We start from the raw sequence: 24,990 nt of genomic DNA, 5'->3' as shown, positions 1-24,990 counted from the left end.
TAATGTCTCTGTCTCTGTAGTTTAGGATTTTGGCAAGCACGGTACGGGGACTTGCTCCAGGGACAGGTGGTTTCGGTGGGACCCTGTGGGCTCTCTCTACCGCAAATACTTTTGTCAGTGCTGCATCACCAAAGGTCTCAAGGAGCCAGCTTTCAATATACTCCGTGGGATTCCTCCCCTCAGTTTTTTCAGGGACACCCACTATACGAATGTTATTTCTTCTGGACCTATTCTCCAGATCCTCATTTTTTGCAGCTAGCTCCGATATTGTTTGAGCAAACTTCCTCTCCGCTTTCTGCAGCTGCACTATATGGTCTTCTGCAGTGCTCACTCTTTCCTCCACAGCCCCCACACGTTTGTCAATCTTTTGCAGGGCTGCATTTATCTGGGCTGTATCCCCTTTAACCTCCTGTAGCTGCTGGGTCAGGGATTGTTTGCAGGATGATACCAGTGCAAAGACATCTCTAAGGGTGGGCTCTGCTCCTGACTCCTTATCTTCAGGTCCCCCCGCTACCACCGCCATGTCACCATCCCCACTCTCCTGTTGTACCTCCTGCTCCTCTGCTGGGCTTTCCTCCTCTCCTTCTGTGTCTGTGTCCCCTCCGGCGTCCTCCTCTGCTTTTCCTGTGTTCCCTGCGGCTTCCACTCTAGCAAACTGCTGGAGCTTTGCCGCCACCGCCATTCTTTTCTGGCATGCCGCGTTGTCCTTCTCCGCCTTCTCCCTGGCGTCGGCGCCATCTTGGCCGGTCCCTGCCTCGCCGGCTCCGGCGTCTCTTTGTCTCCTCCTGGTCATGTTTGCCGATCTCGGGGCCGCCGCTATTCACCGCCGCACTCCCGGGACTCTCCTGCAGCCGGTAAGCGCTTTGAATCGCCGCTCAGCTGCGGCTTATCAGGATAAACTCAGCGTTAGCAGCGGGAGCGCTCTGTCACGCGTCCGCTTACATGGACGTTCAGGCCACGCCCCCACACAGTCACATACTTAATTAAAAACAAAAGTGAAGTTTTTGATAAACTTGTAGACTATGTAACAAGATCAAGAAACAAATTTCAAAGGAAGCCAATTGTCATCAGAAGTGATAATGGAGATGAATTTACAGGTCACAGATTAGAAGACTACTTAAGACAAAATGGAATAGAATACCAGAAAACGGTTCCATACACACCTGAACAAAATGGAGTAGCAGAAAGGAAAAACAGAACTCTAACAGAGATGATAAGGTGTATGCTGACGGATTCCAAACTACCAGAGAAATATTGGGGTGAGGCAGCAATGACAGCTACTTATCTACAGAACCGACGTTTTTCCAGAAAACTGATGAAAACTCCATATGAACTGTGGCAAGGTATGAAACCAAGTGTCAATCATTTAAAAGTTTTTGGATGTAAAGTTTTCATATTCATTCCAACAGAAAAACGTTCCAAACTTCAAAACAGATCCATGGAAGGAATATTTGTTGGATATAGTGAAAATTGCAAAGGATACAGAATCCTAGATCCCAAAACAGACAGAGTTACGGTGAGTAACAGTGTGACATTCATTGAAGATTTGAATGAAGACATTATGATTTCAGTTGAAACAAAAAATGAGAAAACCAATAATGACACAACTGCAGAAATATCTGATGAGAAAGAAGCAGAAGTTAACGAAGAACAAAATACTGAAAGTGAAGAATCACAACTACAAACAGACACAGAACCAAGACGTTCAATGAGAGAGAACAAAGGAAAACCACCAAAACGTCTCTCATACAAGACAAGCACAAGAAAAATCTATGAGCCTACTTCTTGGGAAGAAATATCTAAACTTCCAGTGGAAGAAGCTAATAAATGGATAGAAGCAACAGAAACGGAAATTAAATCCATGCAAGATTCAAATACATGGACACTAACAGATTTACCAGAAGGAAGAAAAACCATAGGATGTAAATGGATTTTTAAAGTTAAATACCAAACAGATGGCACAGCTGAAAGATACCGAGCAAGACTTGTAGCTAAAGGGTATTCTCAAAAATATGGAGAAGACTATGATGAGACATTTGCTCCAGTTGTCAAACACACTACAATAAGAACTTTACTTACAGTTGCAGCAATGAAACAGATGCAACTGAGACATCTGGATGTAAAGACAGCTTTTCTGAATGGAGATTTAACAGAAGAAATTTATATGGAACAACCTCCAGGATTCAAAGATGAAAGAAATCCAAAGTTTGTAAACTACAGAAAAGCATATATGGTTTAAAGCAAGCAGCTAAAGTGTGGAATGACAAAATCACGGAAGTACTTGCAAATGAAAAATTTCAAAGAAGCAAAGCTGATCCATGCTTATACACAAAAAGGCTGATTGATAGATGGATTTACATACTCATATATGTAGACGACATTTTGATTTGTTTTGAACACGAAAGGGATAACGAAAACCTTCTAAAAATCCTGAAGCAACATTTTGAAATCAAAGACTTGGGAAATGTAAAACAATATCTAGGAATACAAGTAGAAAGAGAAGAAGATGGAAGTTTCCTACTGAATCAAAATCACATGATTCAAGACATAACAGAAAAATTTGGATTAAAGGATGCAAAAACAGTAAAGTCTCCAATGGAAACTAATTATCTCAAAGAGATGAACAGTGAACAAAATATGCTACCAAATAATGAAGAATACAGAACAGCAATAGGAAAACTACTGTTTCTAGCGACCGTTACAAGACCAGACATCGCAGCAGCAGTAGGAATCCTGAGTAGAAAGGTATCAAAACCAAATAAAGCTGATTGGAATGCCATGAAGAGAGTAATACGTTATTTGAAAGGAACTAGCAATGTTAAGCTGAAATTACCCACAAGCGATGATTGCATTTTAACAGGATATGTTGATGCAGATCCAACTGACAGAAGATCTACCAGTGGACATATTTTTTTCCTCTCAGGTGGACCAATAAGTTGGACAAGTAAGAAAAAGTCAATTGTGACACTATCTTCAACAGAAGCAGAATATGTTGCCGCAGCACATGCGAGTCAAGAAGTACTGTGGTTAAGACAATTGTTGACAGAATTAGGACAATCACAGTTGGCACCAACAAAACTAAAAGAGGACAATCAAGGATGTCTTGTTCTTGCTCAGATGGAAAGAGTCAATCCAAAAACCAAGCATATTGATGTGAAATATCATTTCTTGAGAGATCATCAGGAACAAGGAGTCTTGAAGTTAGAGTACTGTCCTACTGAAGAAATGACAGCAGACATTTTCATGAAGGCGTTGAATGCTGATAAACATCAGAGACTAATAAAAAAGTTGGGTTTGATTGAATAAGTCCTTACTGTTGAGAAAGGGTGTTGGCATATGCAACAGATTGGGACTTATTATAAGTGAAAGGAGGACTTTATACTAACCAGACAGCAGATGGCGATAGTGTGTAAAGTTATATACTTGCTGTAATGTGGGGAGGGAAGCTCTCAGTTGTTGGTTGTTTTCTTACTTTCTGTTTTTGCTTTTCTTCATGAATGTGTTGTGTTCAGTGCACGGACTGTGTGACACTGAATTGTATCTCATGTTTATCCAGTATGAAGTAAATACTGTTTACTCAAGATATCTTGCTGATTGAAGCTCTCCTAAGTACAGCGGTGACTGCAAGAAGACGCACTCGGCAACACTCCCAACCTGACCTGCCAAGGGGATTTCCACCTGTCTTCAGGCTGCCTGGACTCCATCTACACCTGTGGCCGGTATCCTGGGCTGTGGCCTGCTACCATCAGTAGACCAGGTAAAGACTGCAACCCTGTGTCCTCCATTTATTTACCGGCAACCCACCATCCTTGCCCACTCCACTGGGAGCCCTGAGGACTCCGCTTCACCTGTGGGAAGCGTCACCATCTATGCTGCAGTAACATCACCCCAGAGGACCCATTTAAGCAGCGTCAGTCCCCTCTGACCGAGAACCACAGGTGGTGTCACGAATACAAACTTTATTACAAAGCCCCTTAAAAGACTTTTCCCTTTTAATTGAGTGCCCAGGGCCACAGACCGGGTTGCAGCCACCGTGACATCCCCTTTAAGTGTGACCGGACCCGGTACCAAGTATCCCCAATTTCCCTGGTGGGCGACTCACTAACCACTGAGCCATATAATGTATGCAGAGCAGGTAAGTCTAGTGACTCCAATTTAAGGGAACTTGTCACCAGAAAAAAACACTATTGACCTGCAGATATGGGGTTAATTTGCAGGTTAGCAGCATTACTAACCAGCCTGGTGCCCACACTTAAAGTTCATTTTCTCCTTGCAGCGTTATCACCTCAGCAACGTTCTGGCTTCAGTCACGAGAGCAGCACCTGAATATACAGAACGCCGACTGTATATGCGCCCCTGGCTCTGACTGACATTTGCCCTGCATTGGGGCCGGCTGTAAGTCAGGGCCAGGAGCACAGTTGCAGCTGCCGCTCTGTATTCTCACAGCGGTGTTCGAACCAGCTGAGACACCACCCCCATGACTGAAACCCGAACGCTGCCGGGGAAAATAAAGTTAATTTTCATTTCCCAGTGTTTAGTTAAGTGTTGGCACTGGGCAGATTAGGAACACTGTTAACCTGCAGATTAACCCCATATCTGCAGGTTAATAGCATTTTTTTCTGGTGACCGATTCCCGTAAAAGTCATTCATCTTCATCCAATGAATACCGCTATGACTGATCTCTCCAAAATGTAACACACAAACATCTATGGCTGCTCATTTCTAGAACACCCTACCCACTTTTCCAATGCCTACACTGTGATGGGTGAAAAAGAAAAGCAACCTGCCATTTTGGTGCCCTATACTGTTATGATGCGGTGGTCTAGGAGCAACATGGAACGAGCTCTGAAGGAAGTGGTAACTGTACTGACCGCAGTCCCTAAGCTCAACACAACACTAGAAGTAGCCGTGGAAAGCTCCTAACTCTCAATAGGCATCTCGTCACAGCCTAAGAGCTAACTACCCCTAAAGACAAAAGCAGGAAAACTATCTTGCCTCAGAGAAAATCCCCAAAGGATAGATTAGCCCCCCACAAATAATGACTGTGAGTGGAGAGGAAAAAGACATACACAGAATGAAACCAGGATGAGCACAGGAGGCCAGTCTAGCTTGATAGATAGGACAGGATGGAATACTGTGCGGTCAGTATAAAACACTACAAAAATCCACGCAGAGTTTACAAAAAAAATCTCCACACCTGACTAAAGGTGTGGAGGGTAAATCTGCTTCCCAGAGCTTCCAGCAAGACAGAATTAATTCATACTGATAACGCTGGACAAACATAGAAAGCACTGAACGGATAAGTCCACAATCTGTGAACAGAAAAGCGCAAGCAAAAACTTAGCTTTGCTGAACTGGTCAGGATAACATGGAAATCCAAAGAGATGTGAATCCAACCAGGAACCATTTACAAGTGGCACTGGCTGAAGGAACAGCCAGGCCTAAAGAGCCGAGCAGAAGAGACGATAAGTGGAGGCAGCTGATGACAGCTAACTCCAAGGAGCAGCCATACCACTTGAAACCACAAGAGGGAGCCCAAGAGCTGAACTCACAAAAGTGCCACTTACAACCACCGGAGGGAGCCCAAGAGCGGAATTCACAACACTATACAGTAACTAGTTTTCTCTTTTGTTCCCCCCATAGCAACAGTTTAACAAAAATATAAAATAGTCCAGTTGTGATATGCTCCTTTGTTACCATCTCACAGTAAAAACGTTCTCCCCTGTAGTCCGCATACAGTATTAATGCTTATGTCCTGCCTTGTTGCAGGGAATGCAGTGCAAGTGTTAGAAGATCTAAAACCAGTAATGAAGTAAAGCTTGCAAGGGAGACCAAAAGCAGTAAAAAAAGGAGTTTGGGGGTATGTCAAAAGCAAAAGAAAAGTCAAAGACGCTATTGGATTTTTACAGGATGAAAAGGGTGAAGTGGTCAAAACTGATGTTGAGAAGGCCAAACTTTTAAATTCCTATTCTGCATCTGTGTTCTCTAAAAAAAGTTAATGTAGCATCAACTGATCTTCACGGTGCCATCAAAGGAATAAAAGAATCTACACCATCAATAAACAGTGAGATGGTGAGGGAATACTTAGTGAATTTAAATGAATTTACATCTCATGGTCAAGACCATGGGTGGACATACCACCTGTTCAACCTGTGCAACCGCACAGGGGCCCAGAGCGGGAGGGGGCCCTCGATGGGCATACAAAGCAATGAGGTGAATGACAGCCGGCGGCAGTATTACTGCTAACAGGAGAAGCAGGGGGGCCCGCTCTGCTGCACGCATGTGATATGACAGTTAAACGGGCCCCCCTCCTCACCTGCTAGCATATATTATGCTGCTGTCCAGCCGGCTGTCACTGCTGTGGTCTGCGGTGAGGTGACGGGTGGCAGACACTGGACCAGGAAGAGAGGACGGAGGGGGAGGGCCTCTCAGTCACAGTGATAATGGTAGAAACGTGTGCACTACTGGTGGTGGTGCAAAGGTAGGTTCCCACACCTTACAGTATATATATAAAGAAAAACCTTGCACTCAACTTTATGCTCTTAGTGAATTTTAATGTAGTACCCAAAAAAACGTTTCGGTCCAACACACCGGACCTTCATCAGTTACGTACTATGTGAGGAGTTACGAGGAGAGACAAAAACAGTGTCTCTGGGCACACAGAAAGAGCAGCGTCTGAGATGGAAACAGGCAAGTGTTAAGATCCATTTAAACAGAGGAGGGGGTGGTGTGTGCCGTGCATAGACGCGGAGTCCTCCGCTCGTCTCTCGTCAGACGAGCGGAGGACTCCGCGTCTATGCACGGCACACACCACCCCCTCCTCTGTTTAAGTGGATCTTAACACTTGCCTGTTTTCATCTCAGAGGCTGCTCTTTCTGTGTGCCCAGAGACACTGTTTTTGTCTCTCCTCATAACTCCTCACATAGTACGTAACTGATGAAGGTCCGGTGTGTTGCACCGAAACGTTTTTTTTGGGTACTACATTAAAATTCACTAAGAGCATAAAGTTGAGTGCAAGGTTTTTCTTTATATCTCAGTCACAGTGAGTCACTGAAGCTTGCTCAGGACCTGTGATGAGGTCACAGGAGGGTAGGAGTCAGGAGTCACATGATCATGGGCCTCCGTGTATTGCAGGACTCTGCTGTTCTGTCATGGTGCTAGATGGTAAGCTTATGTGTGGGGTCGGAGTTGTTTATTGTGTGGATGTAGCAGAGCCGTGTGTGTGTGTACGAGGTGTACGGAGCAGAGCTGTGTGTGTGTATGACGTGTTCAGAGCGGAGCCGTGTGTGTATGAGGTGTACAGAGCGGAGCCGTGTGTGTATGAGGTGTACAGAGCGGAGCCGTGCGTGTGTATGAGGTGTACGGAGCGGAGCTGTGTGTATGAGGTGTACGGAGCGGAGCCGTGTGTATGAGGTGTACGGAGCAGAGCCGTGTGTGTATGAGGTATACGGAGCAGAGCCGTGTGTGTGTATGAGGTGTACAGAGCAGAGCCGTGTGTGTGTATGAGGTGTACAGAGCGGAGCCGTGTGTGTGTATGAGGTGTACAGAGCGGAGCCGTGTGTGTATGAGGTGTACGGAGCAGAGCCGTGTGTGTGTATGAGGTGTACATAACGGAGCCGTATGTGTATGAGGTGTACGGAGCGGAGCCATTTGTTGTGAGGTGTATGGAGTGGAGCCGTGTGTGTGTATGAGGTGTACGGAGCTGAGCTGTGTGTGTGCATGAGGTGTATGGAGCTGAGCCGTGTGTGTGTATGACGTGTACGGAGTAGAGCCGTGTGTGTATGAGGTGTACGGAGCTGAGCTGTGTGTGTGTATGAGGTGTACGGAGCGGAGCCGTGTGTGTATGAGGTGTAAGGAGCAGAGCCGTGTGTGTGTATGAGGTGTACGGAGCGGAGCCGCATGTGGAGGAGTAACTATGCGTGGCCATTATACTGTGCGCAGTATCATGTGTGGCCATTATACAGTATGTAGTATCATGTAGGGCCATCATACAGTATGGAGCATCATGAGTGGCCATTATACAGTATGGAGCATCATGTGTGGCCATTATACAGTATGGAGCATCATGTGTGGCCATTTTACAGTATGGAGCATCATGTGTGGCCATTATACAGTATGGAGCATCATGTGTGGCCATTATACAGTATGGAACATCATGTGTGGCCATTATACAGTATGGAGCATCATTTGTGGCCATTATACAGTATGGAGCATCATGTGTGGCCATAATACAGTATGGAGCATCATGTGTGGCCATTATACAATATGGAGCACCATGTGTGGCCATTATACAGTATGGAGCATCATGTGTGGCCATTACACAGTATGGAGCATCATGTGTGGCCATTATACAGTATGGAGCATCATGTGTGGCCATTATACAGTATGGAGCATCATGTGTGGCCATTATACAGTATGGAGCATCATGTGTGGCCATTATACAGTATGGAGCATCATGTAGGGCCATTATACAGTATGGAGCATCATGTGTGGCCAATATACAGTATGGAGCACTGTGTGGCCATTATACAGTATTGAGCATCATGTGTGGCCATTATACAGTATGGAGCATCATGTGTGGCTATTATACAGTATGGAGCACTGTGTGGCCATATTTTTTGTTTATAATTATTGTTTATGAAACCGTGCGATCAGCAATGCTAAATGGCTGTGGTTGGGATGTGGATATGGGTGTGACTAGTTGTGAAATGGGTGTGCTCAGAGGCATGGCTTAAAATTTGCCGTGGTTCGCTGCGCACGCTGCAAACTTTATCCCTCTTTCCCCTCTTCAAAAGTTGGGATGTATGGTTTAACTGCGCCCCTACTTGTATATGTTTGAGGAAAAGGTGTGTGTAAATGGGTGTGCTTTTCCTACACAAACACAGAACCTGTTGTTAAAAATTTGAATCCCACCCCTATCTATATGCTTACATAACTTTGTTGCGCTATGGAGGGGGGAAGGGGGCCCGGGAAGATTTCTTGCACAGGGGCCCTCTGCAGTCTGTGTCCGCCCCTGGTCAAGATGAAATACATCTGAGAGTACTGAGGATCCTGAGAGTTAGAAGAGGAAATTGCAGAAACAGTAGCCAGAATCTTTGAAAATTCGTAGAGAACAGAAGTCCCAGAAGATTGGAGAAGGGAAAATGTTGTCCTTATCTTCAAAAAAGGAAAGAAGGTTAAGCCAGGAAATTACAGGCCAGTGAGCCTTACTTCAATGCCAGAAAAGATCTTTAACCCCTTCCTGACCTGTGATGCCACGTAGCCGTCATGAAAGTCTGTGCCAATCCGACCTGTGACGCCTATGTGGCGTCATGGAGGGATCGCGTCCCTGCAGATCGGGTGAAAGGGTTAACTCCAATTTCACCCGATCTGCAGGAACAGGGGGAGTGGTAGTTCAGCCCGGGGGGTGGCTTTGCCCCCCCTGTGGCTACGATCGCTCTGATTGGCCTATCAGAGCAATTTGTAGTATTTCACCTATGAAAAGTGGTGAAATATTACAATCCAGCCATGGCCGATGAGGCAATATCATCGACCATGGCTGTAAACCCTGATCTGCCCCCCGCCACCGTCACCGATCTCCTCCCCATTCCTCCATTGTGTCCCATACTGTGGTCCGCTCCCCTCCGTCCTCCTGTCTGCTCCCCCCATCCTCCTGTAAGCTCCCCCCGTGCTCCGATCCACCCCTGTGCTCCGATCCACCCCCCGTGCTCCGATCCCACCCCCTCATACTTACTGTGCCTCCCAGTGTCTGTCTGTCTTCTCCATGGGTGCCGCCATACATTTTGATCACTGTGATAGAACCTATCACAGTGATCAAAATAAAAAAAATAGTAAATTAACCCCTCCCTATCACTTCCATAGGTAGGGGCAATAATAAAATAAAAAAATATTAGAACTAGGGTTAGGGTTAGCAGTTTTCCATCAGGTTTACAGTGCCATGTAAACCTATGGAAAACCAAATCCGCTGTGCCCATGGTGCGGAAAATACCGCGCGGAAACGCTGCATTGTATTTTACACAACATGTCAATTCTTTGTGCTGATTCCACAGCATTTTACAACTGTTCCTCAATAGGAATCCACAGGTGATATCCGCACAAAAAACACTGGAAATCCGTGGTAAATAAATAGGTAAAACGCAGTGCCTTTTACCTGCGGATTTTTCAAAAATGGTGTGGAAAAATCTCATACGAATCCACAACGTGGGCACATAGGGTTAGGGTTGGAATTAGAGTTAGGGTTGGAATTAGGGCTAGGGTTGGAAATAGGGTTAAGATTAGGCTTGTGGTTAGGGTTATGGTTAGGGGTGTGTTGGGGTTAGGGTTGTGGTTAGGGTTGGGATTAGGGTTAGGGGTGTGTTGGGGTTAGGGTTGTGGTTAGGGGTGTGTTGTGAATTCTGTGGCAGAGCTCCCTCCTGTGGTCACAAGTGGTACTTCGGCTGATTCTCTCTGTGAGCTTCCGTTGGTGGAGGAAACTGGTACTGCGGCTTCTGAGTTTCCTTCCTCAGGTGATGTGGTGAAGTCGTTAGGTGCTGCTCCATTTAACTCCACCTAGTGCTTTGATCCTGGCCTCCAGTCAATGTTCTAGTATTGGACTTGTTTCCTCCTGGATCGTTCCTGTGGCCTGCTGCTCTGCATAGCTAAGTTCCGCTTTGCTATTTTGTTTGCTGTTTTTTCTGTCCAGCTTGTATATTTGTTTTTCCCTGCTTGCTGGAAGCTCTGGGACGCAGAGGGTGTACCTCCGTGCCATTAGTTCGGTACGGAGGGTCTTTTTGCCCCCTTTGCGTGGTTTTTGTAGGGTTTTGTGTTGACCGCAAAGTTACCTTTCCTATCCTCGCTCTGTTCAGAAAGTCGGGCCTCACTTTGCTAAATCTATTTCATCTCTACGTTTGTCTTTTCATCTTAACTCACAGTCATTATATGTGGGGGCTGCCTTTTCCTTTGGGGTATTTCTCTGAGGCAAGGTAGGCTTATTTTCTATCTACAGGCTAGCTAGTTTCTCAGGCTGTGCCGAGTTGCATAGGGAGCGTTAGGCGCAATCCACGGCTGCCTCTAGTGTGGTTGGAGAGGATTAGGGATTGCGGTCAGCAGAGTTCCCACGTCTCAGAGCTCGTTCTATGTTTTTGGGTTATTGTCAGGTCACTGTATGTGCTCTGACCTCTATGTCCATTGTGGTACTGAATTACCTTATCACAACAGTACTGGAGGCCGAAAGTACTAATGATTCTCAATAGAGGGAAAAAAGAAGTTCTGAGACCATTTATTTTTTCTCTGCACTGTGTTTTGCCTTTTTTTTCCCCTAGACATTTGGCTGGTTCAGGACACAGGTGTAGCGATGGACATTAAAGGTCTGTCTTCATGTGTGGATCAGCTTACGGCAAGAGTACAAAATATTCAAGACTTTGTGGTTCAGAATTCTATGTTAGAACCGAAAATTCCTATTCCTGATTTGTTTTTTGGAGATAGAACTAAATTTCTGAGTTTCAAAAATAATTGTAAACTATTTCTGGCTTTGAAACCTCGCTCCTCTGGTGACCCAGTTCAACAATTTAGGATCATTATTTCTTTTTTACGTGGCGACCCTCAGGACTGGGCATTTTCTCTTGCGTCAGGAGATCCTGCATTAAGTAATATCGATGCGTTTTTCCTGGCGCTCGGATTGCTGTACGATGAACCGAATTCAGTGGATCAGGCAGAGAAAAATTTGCTGGCTCTGTGTCAGGGTCAGGGTGAGATAGAGGTGTATTGTCAGAAATTTAGAAAGTGGTCCGTACTCACTCAATGGAATGAAGGTGCGCTCGCAGCTATTTTCAGAAAAGGTCTCTCTGAAGCCCTTAAGGATGTCATGGTGGGATTTCCTATGCCTGCTGGTCTGAATGAGTCTATGTCTTTGGCCATTCAGATCGGTCGACGCTTGCGTGAGCGTAAATCTGTGCACCATTTGGCGGTATTACCTGAGCCTATGCAGTGCGATAGGACTTTGACCAGAGTTGAACGGCAAGAACACAGACGTCTGAATGGGCTGTGTTTCTACTGTGGTGATTCCACTCATGCTATCTCTGATTGTCCTAAGCGCACTAAGCGGTTCGCTAGGTCTGCCACCATTGGTACGGTACAGTCAAAATTTCTTCTGTCCGTTACCTTGATCTGCTCTTTGTCATCATATTCTGTCATGGCATTTGTGGATTCAGGCGCTGCCCTGAATTTGATGGACTTGGAGTATGCTAGGCGTTGTGGGTTTTTCTTGGAGCCCTTGCAGTGTCCTATTCCATTGAGAGGAATTGATGCTACGCCTTTGGCCAAGAATAAGCCTCAGTACTGGACCCAGCTGACCATGTGCATGGCTCCTGCACATCAGGAGGTTATTCGCTTTCTGGTGTTGCATAATCTGCATGATGTGGTCGTGTTGGGGTTGCCATGGCTACAAGTCCATAATCCAGTATTAGATTGGAAATCCATGTCTGTGTCCAGCTGGGGTTGTCAGGGGGTACATGGTGATGTCCCATTTCTGACTATTTCGTCATCCACCCCTTCTGAGGTTCCAGAGTTCTTATCTGATTACCGGGATGTATTTGATGAGCCCAAGTCCGATACCCTACCTCCGCATAAGGATTGTGATTGTGCTATCGATTTGATTCCTGGTAGTAAATTCCCAAAAGGTCGACTGTTTAATTTATCTGTGCCTGAGCACGCCGCTATGCGGAGTTATGTGAAGGAGTCCTTGGAGAAGGGGCATATTCGCCCGTCATCGTCGCCATTAGGAGCAGGGTTCTTTTTTGTAGCCAAGAAGGATGGTTCACTGAGACCTTGTATAGATTACCGCCTTCTAAATAAGATCACGGTTATATTTCAGTACCCCTTGCCGTTGTTATCTGATTTGTTTGCTCGGATTAAGGGGGCTAGTTGGTTCACCAAGATAGATCTTCATGGTGCGTATAATCTTGTGCGTATTAAGCGAGGCGATGAATGGAAAACTGCATTTAATACGCCCGAGGGCCATTTTGAGTATCTAGTAATGCCATTCGGACTTGCCAATGCTCCATCAGTATTTCAGTCCTTTATGCATGACATCTTCCGAGAGTACCTGGATAAATTCCTGATTGTGTACTTGGATGACATTTTGATCTTCTCGGATGATTGGGAGTCTCATATGAAGCAGGTCAGAACAGTGTTTCAGGTCCTGCGTGCTAATTCTTTGTTTGTGAAGGGATCAAAGTGTCTCTTTGGTGTTCAGAAGGTTTCATTTTTGGGGTTCATCTTTTCCCTTTCTACTATCGAGATGGACCCTGTTAAGGTCCAAGCCATCCATGATTGGACTCAGCCGACATCTCTGAAAAGTCTGCAAAAGTTCCTGGGCTTTGCTAATTTTTATCGTCGCTTCATCTGCAATTTTTCTAGTATTGCTAAACCATTGACCGATTTGACCAAGAAGGGTGCTGATGTGGTCAATTGGTCTTCTGCTGCTGTGGAAGCTTTTCAAGAGTTGAAGCGTCGTTTTTCTTCTGCCCCTGTGTTGTGTCAACCAGATGTTTCGCTTCCGTTCCAGGTCGAGGTTGATGCTTCTGAGATTGGAGCAGGGGCTGTTTTGTCGCAGAGAAGTTCTGATTGCTCGGTGATGAAACCATGTGCCTTCTTTTCCAGGAAGTTTTCGCCTGCTGAGCGAAATTATGATGTGGGCAATCGAGAGTTGCTGGCCACGAAGTGGGCATTCGAGGAGTGGCGTCATTGGCTTGAAGGAGCTAAGCATCGCGTGGTGGTCTTGACTGATCATAAGAACTTGACTTATCTCGACTCTGCCAAGCGGTTGAATCCTAAACAGGCTCGTTGGTCGCTGTTTTTTGCCCGTTTTGACTTTGTGATTTCGTACCTTCCGGGCTCTAAAAATGTGAAGGCGGATGCTCTGTCTAGGAGTTTTGTGCCCGACTCTCCGGGTTTATCTGAGCCGGCGGGTATCCTCAAAGAGGGAGTAATTGTGTTTGCCATCTCCCCTGATTTGCGGCGGGTGCTGCAAAAATTTCAGGCTAATAAACCTGATCGTTGCCCAGCGGAGAAACTGTTTGTCCCTGATAGGTGGACGAATAAAGTTATTTCTGAGGTTCATTGTTTGGTGTTGGCTGGTCATCCTGGAATCTTTGGTACCAGAGAGTTAGTGGCTAGATCCTTTTGGTGGCCATCTCTGTCGCGGGATGTGCATACATTTGTGCAGTCCTGTGGGATTTGTGCTCGGGCTAAGCCCTGCTGTTCTCGTGCCAGTGGGTTGCTTTTGCCCTTGCTGGTCCCGAAGAGGCCTTGGACACATATCTCTATGGATTTTATTTCAGATCTTCCCGTCTCTCAAAAGATGTCAGTCATTTGGGTGGTCTGTGATCGCTTCTCTAAGATGGTCCATTTGGTACCCTTGTCTAAATTACCTTCCTCCTCTGATTTGGTGCCATTGTTCTTCCAGCATGTGGTTCGTTTACATGGCATTCCAGAGAATATCGTGTCTGACAGAGGTTCCCAGTTTGTTTCGAGGTTTTGGCGAGCCTTTTGTGGTAGGATGGGCATTGACTTGTCTTTTTCCTCGGCTTTCCATCCTCAGACTAATGGCCAGACCGAACGAACCAATCAGACCTTGGAAACATATCTGAGATGCTTTGTTTCTGCTTATCAGGATGACTGGGTGTCCTTTTTGCCGTTGGCTGAGTTCGCCCTTAATAATCGGGCCAGCTCAGCTACCTTGGTTTCGCCGTTTTTCTGCAACTCTGGGTTCCATCCTCGTTTCTCTTCAGGGCAGGTTGAGTCTTCGGACTGTCCTGGTGTGGATACTGTGGTGGACAGGTTGCAGCAGATTTGGACTCATGTAGTGGACAATTTGGCCTTGTCCCAGGAGAAGGCTCAACGTTTCGCTAATCGCAGACGCTGTGTGGGTCCCCGACTTCGTGTTGGGGATTTGGTTTGGTTATCTTCTCGTCATATTCCTATGAAGGTTTCCTCTCCTAAGTTTAAACCTCGTTTCATTGGTCCGTATAGGATTTCTGAGGTTCTTAATCCTGTGTCTTTTCGTCTGACCCTTCCAGATTCTTTTTCCACACATAACGTATTCCATAGGTCATTGTTGCGGAGATACGTGGCACCTATGGTTCCATCTGTTGATCCTCCTGCCCCGGTTTTGGTGGAGGGGGAGTTGGAGTATATTGTGGAGAAGATTTTGGATTCTCGTGTTTCAAGACGGAAACTCCAGTATCTGGTTAAGTGGAAGGGTTATGCTCAGGAAGATAATTCCTGGGTCTTTGCCTCTGATGTCCATGCTCCCGATCTTGTTCGTGCCTTTCATATGGCTCATCCTGGTCGTCCTGGGGGCTCTGGTGAGGGTTCGGTGACCCCTCCTCAAGGGGGGGGGTACTGTTGTGAATTCTGTGGCAGAGCTCCCACCTGTGGTCACAAGTGGTACTTCGGCTGATTCTCTCTGTGAGCTTCCGTTGGTGGAGGAAAGTGGTACTGCGGCTTCTGAGTTTCCTTCCTCAGGTGATGTGGTGAAGTCGTTAGGTGCTGCTCTATTTAACTCCACCTAGTGCTTTGATCCTGGCCTCCAGTCAATGTTCTAGTATTGGACCTGTTTCCTCCTGGATCGTTCCTGTGGCCTGCTGCTCTGCATAGCTAAGTTCCGCTTTGCTATTTTGTTTGCTGTTTTTTCTGTCCAGCTTGTATATTTGTTTTTCCCTGCTTGCTGGAAGCTCTGGGACGCAGAGGGTGTACCTCCGTGCCGTTAGTTCGGTACGGAGGGTCTTTTTGCCCCCTTTGCGTGGTTTTTGTAGGGTTTTGTGTTGACCGCAAAGTTACCTTTCCTATTCTCGCTCTGTTCAGAAAGTCGGCCTCACTTTGCTATATCTATTTCATCTCTACGTTTGTCTTTTCATCTTAACTCACAGTCATTATATGTGGGGGCTGCCTTTTCCTTTGGGGTACTTCTCTGAGGCAAGGTAGGCTTATTTTCTATCTTCAGGCTAGCTAGTTTCTCAGGCTGTGCCGAGTTGCATAGGGAGCGTTAGGCGCAATCCACGGCTGCCTCTAGTGTGGTTGGAGAGGTGTTGTGAATTCTGTGGCTGAATTCACTCCTGTGGTCACAAGTGGTACTGCAGCTTCTGAGCTTCCTCCCTCAGGTGTTCTGGTGAGCTCGTTAACTGCTTCATTACTTAACTCCGCCTGATGCTGCTATCCTTGCTCCTTGTCAATGTTTCAGTGTTGGATCTGAGCTTCTCCTGATTGTTCCTGTGACCTGCTGCTCTGTATAGCTAAGTGCTTTTTGCTTTTTTGTTGCTTTTTTTCTGTCCAGCTTGTCTTTTGTTTTGCTGGAAGCTCTGAGACGCAAAGGGTGTACCACCGTGCCGTTAGTTCGGCACGGTGGGTTTTTTTTGCCCCCTTTGCGTGGTTTTGCTTTAGGGTTTTTTGTAGACTGCAAAGTTCGCTTTACTGTCCTCGCTCTGTCCTAGAATATCGGGCCCCACTTTGCTGAATCTATTTCATCCCTACGTTTTGTCTTTTCATCTTACTCACAGTCATTATATGTGGGGGGCTGCCTTTTCCTTTGGGGAATTTCTCTGGGGCAAGTCAGGCCTATTTTTCTATCTTCAGGCTAGCTAGTTTCTTAGGCTGTGCCGAGTTGCCTAGGTAGTTGTTAGGCGCAATCCACAGCCGCTTTTAGTTGTGTTTAGGATAGGATCAGGTGTGCAGTCTACAGAGTTTCCACGTCTCAGAGCTCGTTCTTGTATTTTTGGGTATTTGTCAGATCACTGTGTGCGCTCTGATCGCTAAGCACACTGTGTTTCTGGATTGCCTTCATAACACCTGTCATTAGCAAACATAACAGTACAAGGAGCCTAACTAATGATTCTCAATAGAGGGAAAGAAAAAGTTCTGACATAATTTTTTTTTTTTTTTTTTTCTACTCTGTGTTCACTTTTTTTTTTTCCCCTAGACATTTGGGTGATTCTGGACACAGGTGTGGACATGGATATTCAGGGTCTGTGCTCTTCAATGGATAATCTCGTTATAAATGTACAAAAAATTCAAGATACTATTGATCAGAAATCTATGTTAGAACCAAGAATTCCTATTCCTGATTTGTTTTTTGGAGATAGAACTAAGTTTCTAAGTTTCAAAAATAATTGTAAGCTATTTCTGGCCTTGAAACCTCATTCTTCTGGTAATCCTATTCAACAGGTTTTGATTATTATTTCTTTTTTGCGCGGCGACCCTCAAGACTGGGCATTTTCTCTTGCGCCAGGAGACCCTGCATTGAGTAGTGTCGATGCGTTTTTCCTGGCGCTCGGATTGCTGTACGATGAGCCTAATTCAGTGGATCAGGCTGAGAAAAATTTGCTGGCTTTGTGCCAGGGTCAGGATGATATAGAAGTATATTGTCAGAAATTTAGGAAATGGTCAGTACTCACTCAGTGGAATGAATCTGCGCTGGCAGCTTTGTTCAGAAAGGGTCTCTCTGAGGCTCTTAAGGATGTCATGGTGGGATTTCCTATGCCTGCTGGTTTGAATGAGTCTTTGTCTTTGGCCATTCAGATCGGTCGACGCTTGCGCGAGCGTAAATCTGTGCACCATTTGGCGGTATTGCCTGGGGTTAAACCTGAGCCTATGCAGTGCGATAGGACTATGACTAGAGTTGAACGGCAGGAATACAGACGTCTGAATGGTCTGTGTTTCTACTGTGGTGATTCCACTCATGCTATTTCTGATTGTCCTAAGCGCACTAAGCGGTCCGCTAGGTCTGCCGTCATTGGTACTGTACAGTCCAAATTCCTTCTGTCCATTACCTTGATATGCTCTTTGTCGTCGTTTTCTGTCATGGCGTTTGTGGATTCGGGCGCTGCCCTGAATCTGATGGATTTGGATTATGCTAAACGTTGTGGGTTTTTCTTGGAGCCTTTGCAGTGTCCTATTCCATTGAGAGGAATTGATGCTACACCTTTGGCCAAGAATAAACCTCAATACTGGGCCCAGCTGACCATGTGCATGGCTCCTGCTCATCAGGAAGTTATTCGCTTTCTGGTGTTGCATAATCTGCATGATGTGGTCGTGTTGGGGTTGCCATGGCTACAAACCCATAATCCAGTATTGGATTGGAATTCCATGTCGGTATCCAGCTGGGGTTGTCAGGGGGTACATGGTGATGTTCCATTTTTATCGATTTCGTCATCCACCCCTTCTGAGGTCCCAGAGTTCTTGTCTGATTATCAGGATGTATTTGAAGAGCCCAAGTCCGATGCTCTACCTCCGCATAGGGATTGTGATTGTGCTATCAATTTGATTCCTGGTAGTAAATTCCCTAAAGGTCGATTATTTAATTTATCCGTGCCCGAACACGCCGCTATGCGCAGTTATGTGAAGGAATCCCTGGAGAAGGGACATATTCGCCCATCGTCATCACCACTGGGAGCAGGGTTCTTCTTTGTAGCCAAGAAGGATGGTTCGCTGAGACCGTGTATTGATTACCGCCTTCTTAATAAGATCACTGTTAAATTTCAGTATCCCTTGCCATTGTTATCTGACTTGTTTGCTCGGATTAAGGGGGCTAGTTGGTTCACTAAGATAGATCTTCGTGGTGCGTATAATCTGGTGAGAATCAGGCAAGGAGATGAATGGAAAACTGCATTCAATACGCCCGAGGGTCATTTTGAGTATCTAGTGATGCCGTTCGGACTTGCCAATGCTCCATCTGTGTTTCAGTCTTTTATGCATGACATCTTCCGTGAGTATCTGGATAAATTCCTGATTGTTTACTTGGATGACATTTTGATCTTCTCAGATGATTGGGAGTCTCATGTGAAGCAGGTCAGAATGGTTTTTCAGGTCCTGCGTGCTAACTCTTTGTTTGTGAAGGGATCAAAGTGTCTCTTCGGTGTGCAGAAAGTTTCATTTTTGGGGTTCATCTTTACCCCTTCTACTATCGAGATGGATCCAGTTAAGGTCCAAGCCATCCAGGATTGGATTCAGCCGACATCTCTGAAAAGTCTGCAAAAGTTCCTGGGCTTTGCTAATTTTTATCGTCGCTTCATCTGTAATTTTTCTAGCATTGCCAAACCATTGACCGATTTGACCAAGAAGGGTGCTGATTTGGTTAATTGGTCTTCTGCTGCTGTGGAAGCTTTTCAGGAGTTGAAGCGTCGTTTTTGTTCTGCCCCTGTGTTGTGTCAGCCAGATGTTTCTCTTCCGTTCCAGGTCGAGGTTGATGCTTCTGAGATTGGAGCAGGGGCGGTTTTGTCACAGAGAGGTTCTGATTGCTCAGTGATGAAACCATGTGCTTTCTTTTCCAGGAAGTTTTCGCCCGCTGAGCGTAATTATGATGTGGGCAATCGAGAGTTGCTGGCCATGAAGTGGGCATTCGAGGAGTGGCGTCATTGGCTTGAAGGAGCTAAGCATCGCGTGGTGGTATTGACTGATCATAAGAACTTGACTTATCTCGACTCTGCCAAGCGCTTGAATCCTAGACAGGCCCGTTGGTCGTTATTTTTTGCCCGCTTCGACTTTGTGATTTCGTACCTTCCGGGCTCTAAAAATGTGAAGGCGGATGCTCTGTCTAGGAGTTTTGTGCCCGACTCTCCGGGTTTATCTGAGCCAGCGGGTATCCTCAAGGAAGGAGTCATTGTGTCTGCCATCTCCCCTGATTTGCGGCGGGTGCTGCAAAAATTTCAGGCGAATAAACCTGATCGTTGTCCAGCAGAGAGAAACTGTTCGTCCCTGATAGGTGGACTAATAAACTTATCTCTGAACTTCATTGTTCGGTGTTGGCTGGTCATCCTGGAATCTTTGGTACCAGAGAGTTAGTGGCTAGATCCTTCTGGTGGCCATCTCTGTCACGGGATGTACGTACTTTTGTGCAGTCCTGTGGGATTTGTGCTAGGGCTAAGCCCTGCTGTTCTCGTGCCAGTGGGTTGCTTTTGCCCTTGCCGGTCCCAAAGAGGCCTTGGACACATATTTCGATGGATTTCATTTCTGACCTTCCCGTTTCTCAAAAGATGTCAGTCATTTGGGTGGTCTGTGATCGCTTTTCTAAAATGGTCCATCTGGTGCCCTTGGCTAAATTGCCTTCCTCCTCTGATTTGGTACCTTTGTTCTTTCAGCATGTGGTTCGGTTGCATGGCATTCCTGAGAATATTGTTTCTGACAGAGGTTCCCAGTTTGTTTCAAGGTTTTGGCGAGCCTTTTGTGGTAGGATGGGCATTGACCTATCCTTTTCCTCGGCTTTCCATCCTCAGACTAATGGCCAGACCGAACGAACCAATCAGACCTTGGAAACATATCTGAGATGTTTTGTTTCTGCAGACCAGGATGATTGGGTGTCCTTTTTGCCGTTGGCTGAGTTCGCCCTTAATAATCGGGCCAGCTCGGCTACCTTGGTTTCTCCATTTTTTTGCAATTCTGGGTTCCATCCTCGTTTCTCTTCAGGACAGGTTGAGTCTTCGGACTGTCCTGGTGTGGATTCTGTGGTGGATAGGTTGCAGCAGATCTGGACTCAGGTAGTGGACAATTTGATCTTGTCCCAGGAGAAAGCTCAACTTTTCGCTAATCGCAGACGCCGTGTGGGTCCCCGACTTCGTGTTGGGGATCTGGTTTGGTTATCTTCTCGTCATATTCCTATGAAGGTTTCCTCTCCTACATTTAAACCTCGTTTTATTGGTCCGTATAGGATTTCTGAGGTTCTCAATCCTGTGTCTTTTCGTTTGACCCTCCCAGACTCCTTTTCCATACATAATGTATTCCATAGGTCGTTGTTGCGGAGATACGTGGCACCTATGGTTCCATCTGTTGAGCCTCCTGCCCCGGTTTTGGTGGAAGGGGAATTGGAGTATATTGTGGAGAAGATTTTGGATTCTCGTGTTTCTAGACGGAAACTCCAGTATCTGGTTAAATGGAAGGGTTATGCTCAGGAAGATAATTCCTGGGTTTTTGCCTCTGATGTTCATGCTTCCGATCTTGTTCGTGCCTTTCATGCGGCTCATCCTGGTCGGCCTGGGGGCTCTGGTGAGGGTTCGGTGACCCCTCCTCAAGGGGGGGGTACTGTTGTGAATTCTGTGGCTGAATTCACTCCTGTGGTCACAAGTGGTACTGCAGCTTCTGAGCTTCCTCCCTCAGGTGTTCTGGTGAGCTCGTTAACTGCTTCATTACTTAACTCCGCCTGATGCTGCTATCCTTGCTCCTTGTCAATGTTTCAGTGTTGGATCTGAGCTTCTCCTGATTGTTCCTGTGACCTGCTGCTCTGTATAGCTAAGTGCTTTTTGCTTTTTTGTTGCTTTTTTTCTGTCCAGCTTGTCTTTTGTTTTGCTGGAAGCTCTGAGACGCAAAGGGTGTACCGCCGTGCCGTTAGTTCGGCACGGTGGGTTTTTTTTGCCCCCTTTGCGTGGTTTTGCTTTAGGGTTTTTTGTAGACTGCAAAGTTCGCTTTACTGTCCTCGCTCTGTCCTAGAATATCGGGCCCCACTTTGCTGAATCTATTTCATCCCTACGTTTTGTCTTTTCATCTTACTCACAGTCATTATATGTGGGGGGCTGCCTTTTCCTTTGGGGAATTTCTCTGGGGCAAGTCAGGCCTATTTTTCTATCTTCAGGCTAGCTAGTTTCTTAGGCTGTGCCGAGTTGCCTAGGTAGTTGTTAGGCGCAATCCACAGCCGCTTTTAGTTGTGTTTAGGATAGGATCAGGTGTGCAGTCTACAGAGTTTCCACGTCTCAGAGCTCGTTCTTGTATTTTTGGGTATTTGTCAGATCACTGTGTGCGCTCTGATCGCTAAGCACACTGTGTTTCTGGATTGCCTTCATAACACCTGTCATTAGCAAACATAACAGAGAGGATTAGGGATTGCGGTCAGCAGAGTTCCCACGTCTCAGAGCTCGTTCTATGTTTTTGGGTTATTGTCAGGTCACTGTATGTGCTCTGACCTCTATGTCCATTGTGGTACTGAATTACCTTATCACAACAGGGGTGTGTTGGGGTTAGGGTTGTGGTTAGGGTTATGGCTAGAGTTGGGATTAGGGGTGAGTAGGGGTTAGTGTTGGAGTTAGCATTGAGGGGTTTCCACTGTTTAGACACATCAGGGGTCTCCAAATGCAACATGGCGCCACCATTGATTCCAGCCAATCTTGCGTTCAAAAAGTCAAATGGTGCTCTGTTGTGAATTCCGTTCTGGAGCTCCCTCCTGTGGTTGCTAATGGTATTTTTGTGAGTTCTGCCCTTGGGCTCCCTCTGGTGGTTTCGAGTGGAACTGCTGCTCCTTTAGGTAGCTGTAGCAGCTGCCTTCACTAATTGCCTTGCCTGGGTTTGTTATTTAAACCTGCTCTGGGCTTTAGTCCATGCCTGCTGTCAATGTTCTTGGTTGGATTTGGTTCTCTCCTCGGAATTTTCATATGGCCAGTCCTTGTCTGCAAAAGATAAGTTTTTGCTAGTTTTTGTTTGTCCATTTGTTTGGACTCTATTGCTTTGCAAATATGTCTCTTTTTGTCCAGCTTGTCACTATGTCTTATTCAGGCTAGCTGGAAGCTCTGGGAAAGCAGATTTGCCCCTCCACACCATGAGTCGGTGTGGAGTTCATTTTTGTAAACTCTGCGTGGATTTTGTAGTTTTTTAGTTTCAATAAGTTTTATTTTTCGAGCAAACAGTAAAATAATACATTAACAACAGATTTCCCGTACAAGAAGGTGGTATAGTGTTTAGATTGTGGGAAAGAAACAAAACTCAATCACCGATAAAATTAAACTTTCATGAACTACAATACGTAGACAGGGGGGGGAAGTACATAGGGGAGGGGGACAACAGAGTATCTCAAACAAGATATAAGAGTGGTCGCATTCAATTTACCCAGCAATCACAAGGACAATATTAGGGTCTGACCCAGGTTTACATTATTGTCTAGTTCCATCCAGGGTCGCCAAGTCTGATAGAAAGTGTCCCATGAGTCATTCCTTGTAGCTTGGATTCTTTCGTATAACAAAATAGTGTTCATCTTGTCCATCACAAGTGGCAGTGATAAAGAAGTAGTTCTCCACTTCGTTGCAATGTGTAACTTTGTCGCCATACAAAGTTGGCTGACTAGGTTGTGAAGTTTTTTAGGTAAGCCGGGTAACCTAGCACCCAGAAGAAACACAGCCGGGTCCAAAGGGACTGTCCTACCACACATTTTTACCATTATGGATTGTACCCTCCGCCAAAGCGCAGATACCATCGGGCACTCCCACCAAATATGTTTTAGATTGCCCTGAAGTCCACATCCTCTGAAACAGCGGTCTGATACATTTGGATAGATGGTGTGTAATTTACTCGGGACCTGGTATGTCCTATGGAAGAGTTTAATGGACGTCTCAACCATCGAGGACTGGTAGCTACCCTTAGAAAGTGTAGTACAGTTCCTCCTCCAGTCCTCCAGGGACAATGATATATTTAGGTCCGCCTCCCACTGTTTCATAAATTTAAGTTTTTCGTCACCCTGGGTGCTATTTAGGGTTGCGTAGATGAGGGAAATAGTTCCTCCACTCAAGGGGTCATTCAGGCCTCTCTGTTCGTAGCTTGTAGGACGTGGGGGTGTTTTGTGTTGTAGGATCTGTTTGGCAAAGTGGAAAACCTGGCAGATGCGCAACGTTTCCTCTGCTGGTGGTTTAAGTTTTTGGATGAAGTCCTGTTGGGAGAGCAGTGTAAGGAAGGGTGTGCAAAGATGTCTCAGGGTAGTTATGCCATTAAGGATCCACCAGGAGAAGGGACGGGGATCTAATCCTGGAATAAAATCAGGGTTATGAAAGAAGTTGGTTAGAAGAGATGATTTAGATTGTAGATCATATTTAAATCTCTCCTTCCGCCACATGATGAGGGAGTGAAAAGAGAATGGGGCTGTTATATGGATTCCCTTTGGGAGCTTCTGCATAGACCATAATAGGCCTGGTAGAGAGTAGGGGGCCATGAAGGATGACTCTAGATCAATCCATCTGGGTCGATTGTCCCTGCTAGTACAAACGCTAATTAATTGGGCTAGTTGGGCAGACTTATAGTATAAAATAAAATTGGGAAAAGACAAACCTCCCATTCTTCTGTGTATGAATAGGGTTCTAAGCCGTATTCGACGCCTTTTGCCCTGCCACAGGAACCTCGAGATCGTGGTATTGATTTCATGCAGTGTTCTGGATGGCAGTGGGATAGGCAGAGATCGAAAGAGGTAGAGAAATTTTGGGAGGGTAATCATCTTAATAGCGTGCAATCTACCAAGCCAGGACAATTGCATAGAGGACCATCTAGTGAGGTCCGATTGCAGGTTCTTTATCAGTGGTAGGCAATTCCATTTAAACAGTGTTGACCTATGAGAGGTCACGTTAACTCCCAGATAGGTCAGATAATGATCTTTTTTAGAAAATTTAAATTGAGAAACTAGGTTGGTTTGGGCCTCTTTTGGAGTATTGATGAATAGTGCCTCGGACTTGTCGACATTGATTTTAAGGCCTGATATGAGTTCGAATTCGTGTAGAACGGTGAATAGATTCGGGAGTGAGGTGACTGGATTGGTAATGGCTAGAAGTAGATCGTCTGCAAAGAGACTTGTCTTATATTGGCCTCCTAGGTCCTGGGGTCCATGGATGTTAGGGTTGGTTCGAATGGCCTCTGCCAGAGGCTCCATAGCCAGGGCGAACAAAGCTGGTGACAATGGGCAGCCTTGTCTTGTGCCTCTTTGAATTTTGATGGGGGCAGGTTGATTAGTGGGTAGCTTTAAGTAGGCTGTGGGGCTATCATATAATAGTTTGAGGCTAGTTATAATTCCTGCCGGGACTCCAAATTTTGCTAGGGTTTCAAATAAATAGGTCCATGATACCGAATCGAAGGCTTTTTCTATGTCAAGAGCCAGCATCAACAATGGCCGTTTAAAGTGATTTGCTGAGTGTATGAGATTCAGGTTCTTTCTAATATTATCAGGACCCTGTCTCTTAGGTATGAACCCCACTTGATCTCGATGGACCAATAGGGGTAGGA

The 24,990-nt window shown here is 45.8% G+C and overlaps 1 protein-coding gene across 1 annotated transcript in view; it reads left to right on the top strand.

Annotated features, from left to right (window-relative positions):
* Positions 1 to 23,746, top strand: part of LOC138671723 (piggyBac transposable element-derived protein 4-like) — a 39,177-nt gene extending 15,431 nt beyond the window's left edge. The window contains exon 3 of the mRNA XM_069759875.1: positions 23,576 to 23,746. Coding sequence (XP_069615976.1) covers positions 23,576 to 23,746 — 171 coding nt within the window. The remainder of the gene's footprint in view (positions 1 to 23,575) is intronic.
* The last annotated feature ends 1,244 nt before the right edge of the window (positions 23,747 to 24,990 follow it).

This window comes from Ranitomeya imitator, chromosome 3 (assembly GCF_032444005.1).
Source record: "Ranitomeya imitator isolate aRanImi1 chromosome 3, aRanImi1.pri, whole genome shotgun sequence".
NCBI lineage: Eukaryota > Metazoa > Chordata > Amphibia > Anura > Dendrobatidae > Ranitomeya > Ranitomeya imitator.
The sequence above is the reverse complement of the archived record's forward strand: the minus strand, read 5'-3'. Positions and strand labels throughout refer to the sequence as shown.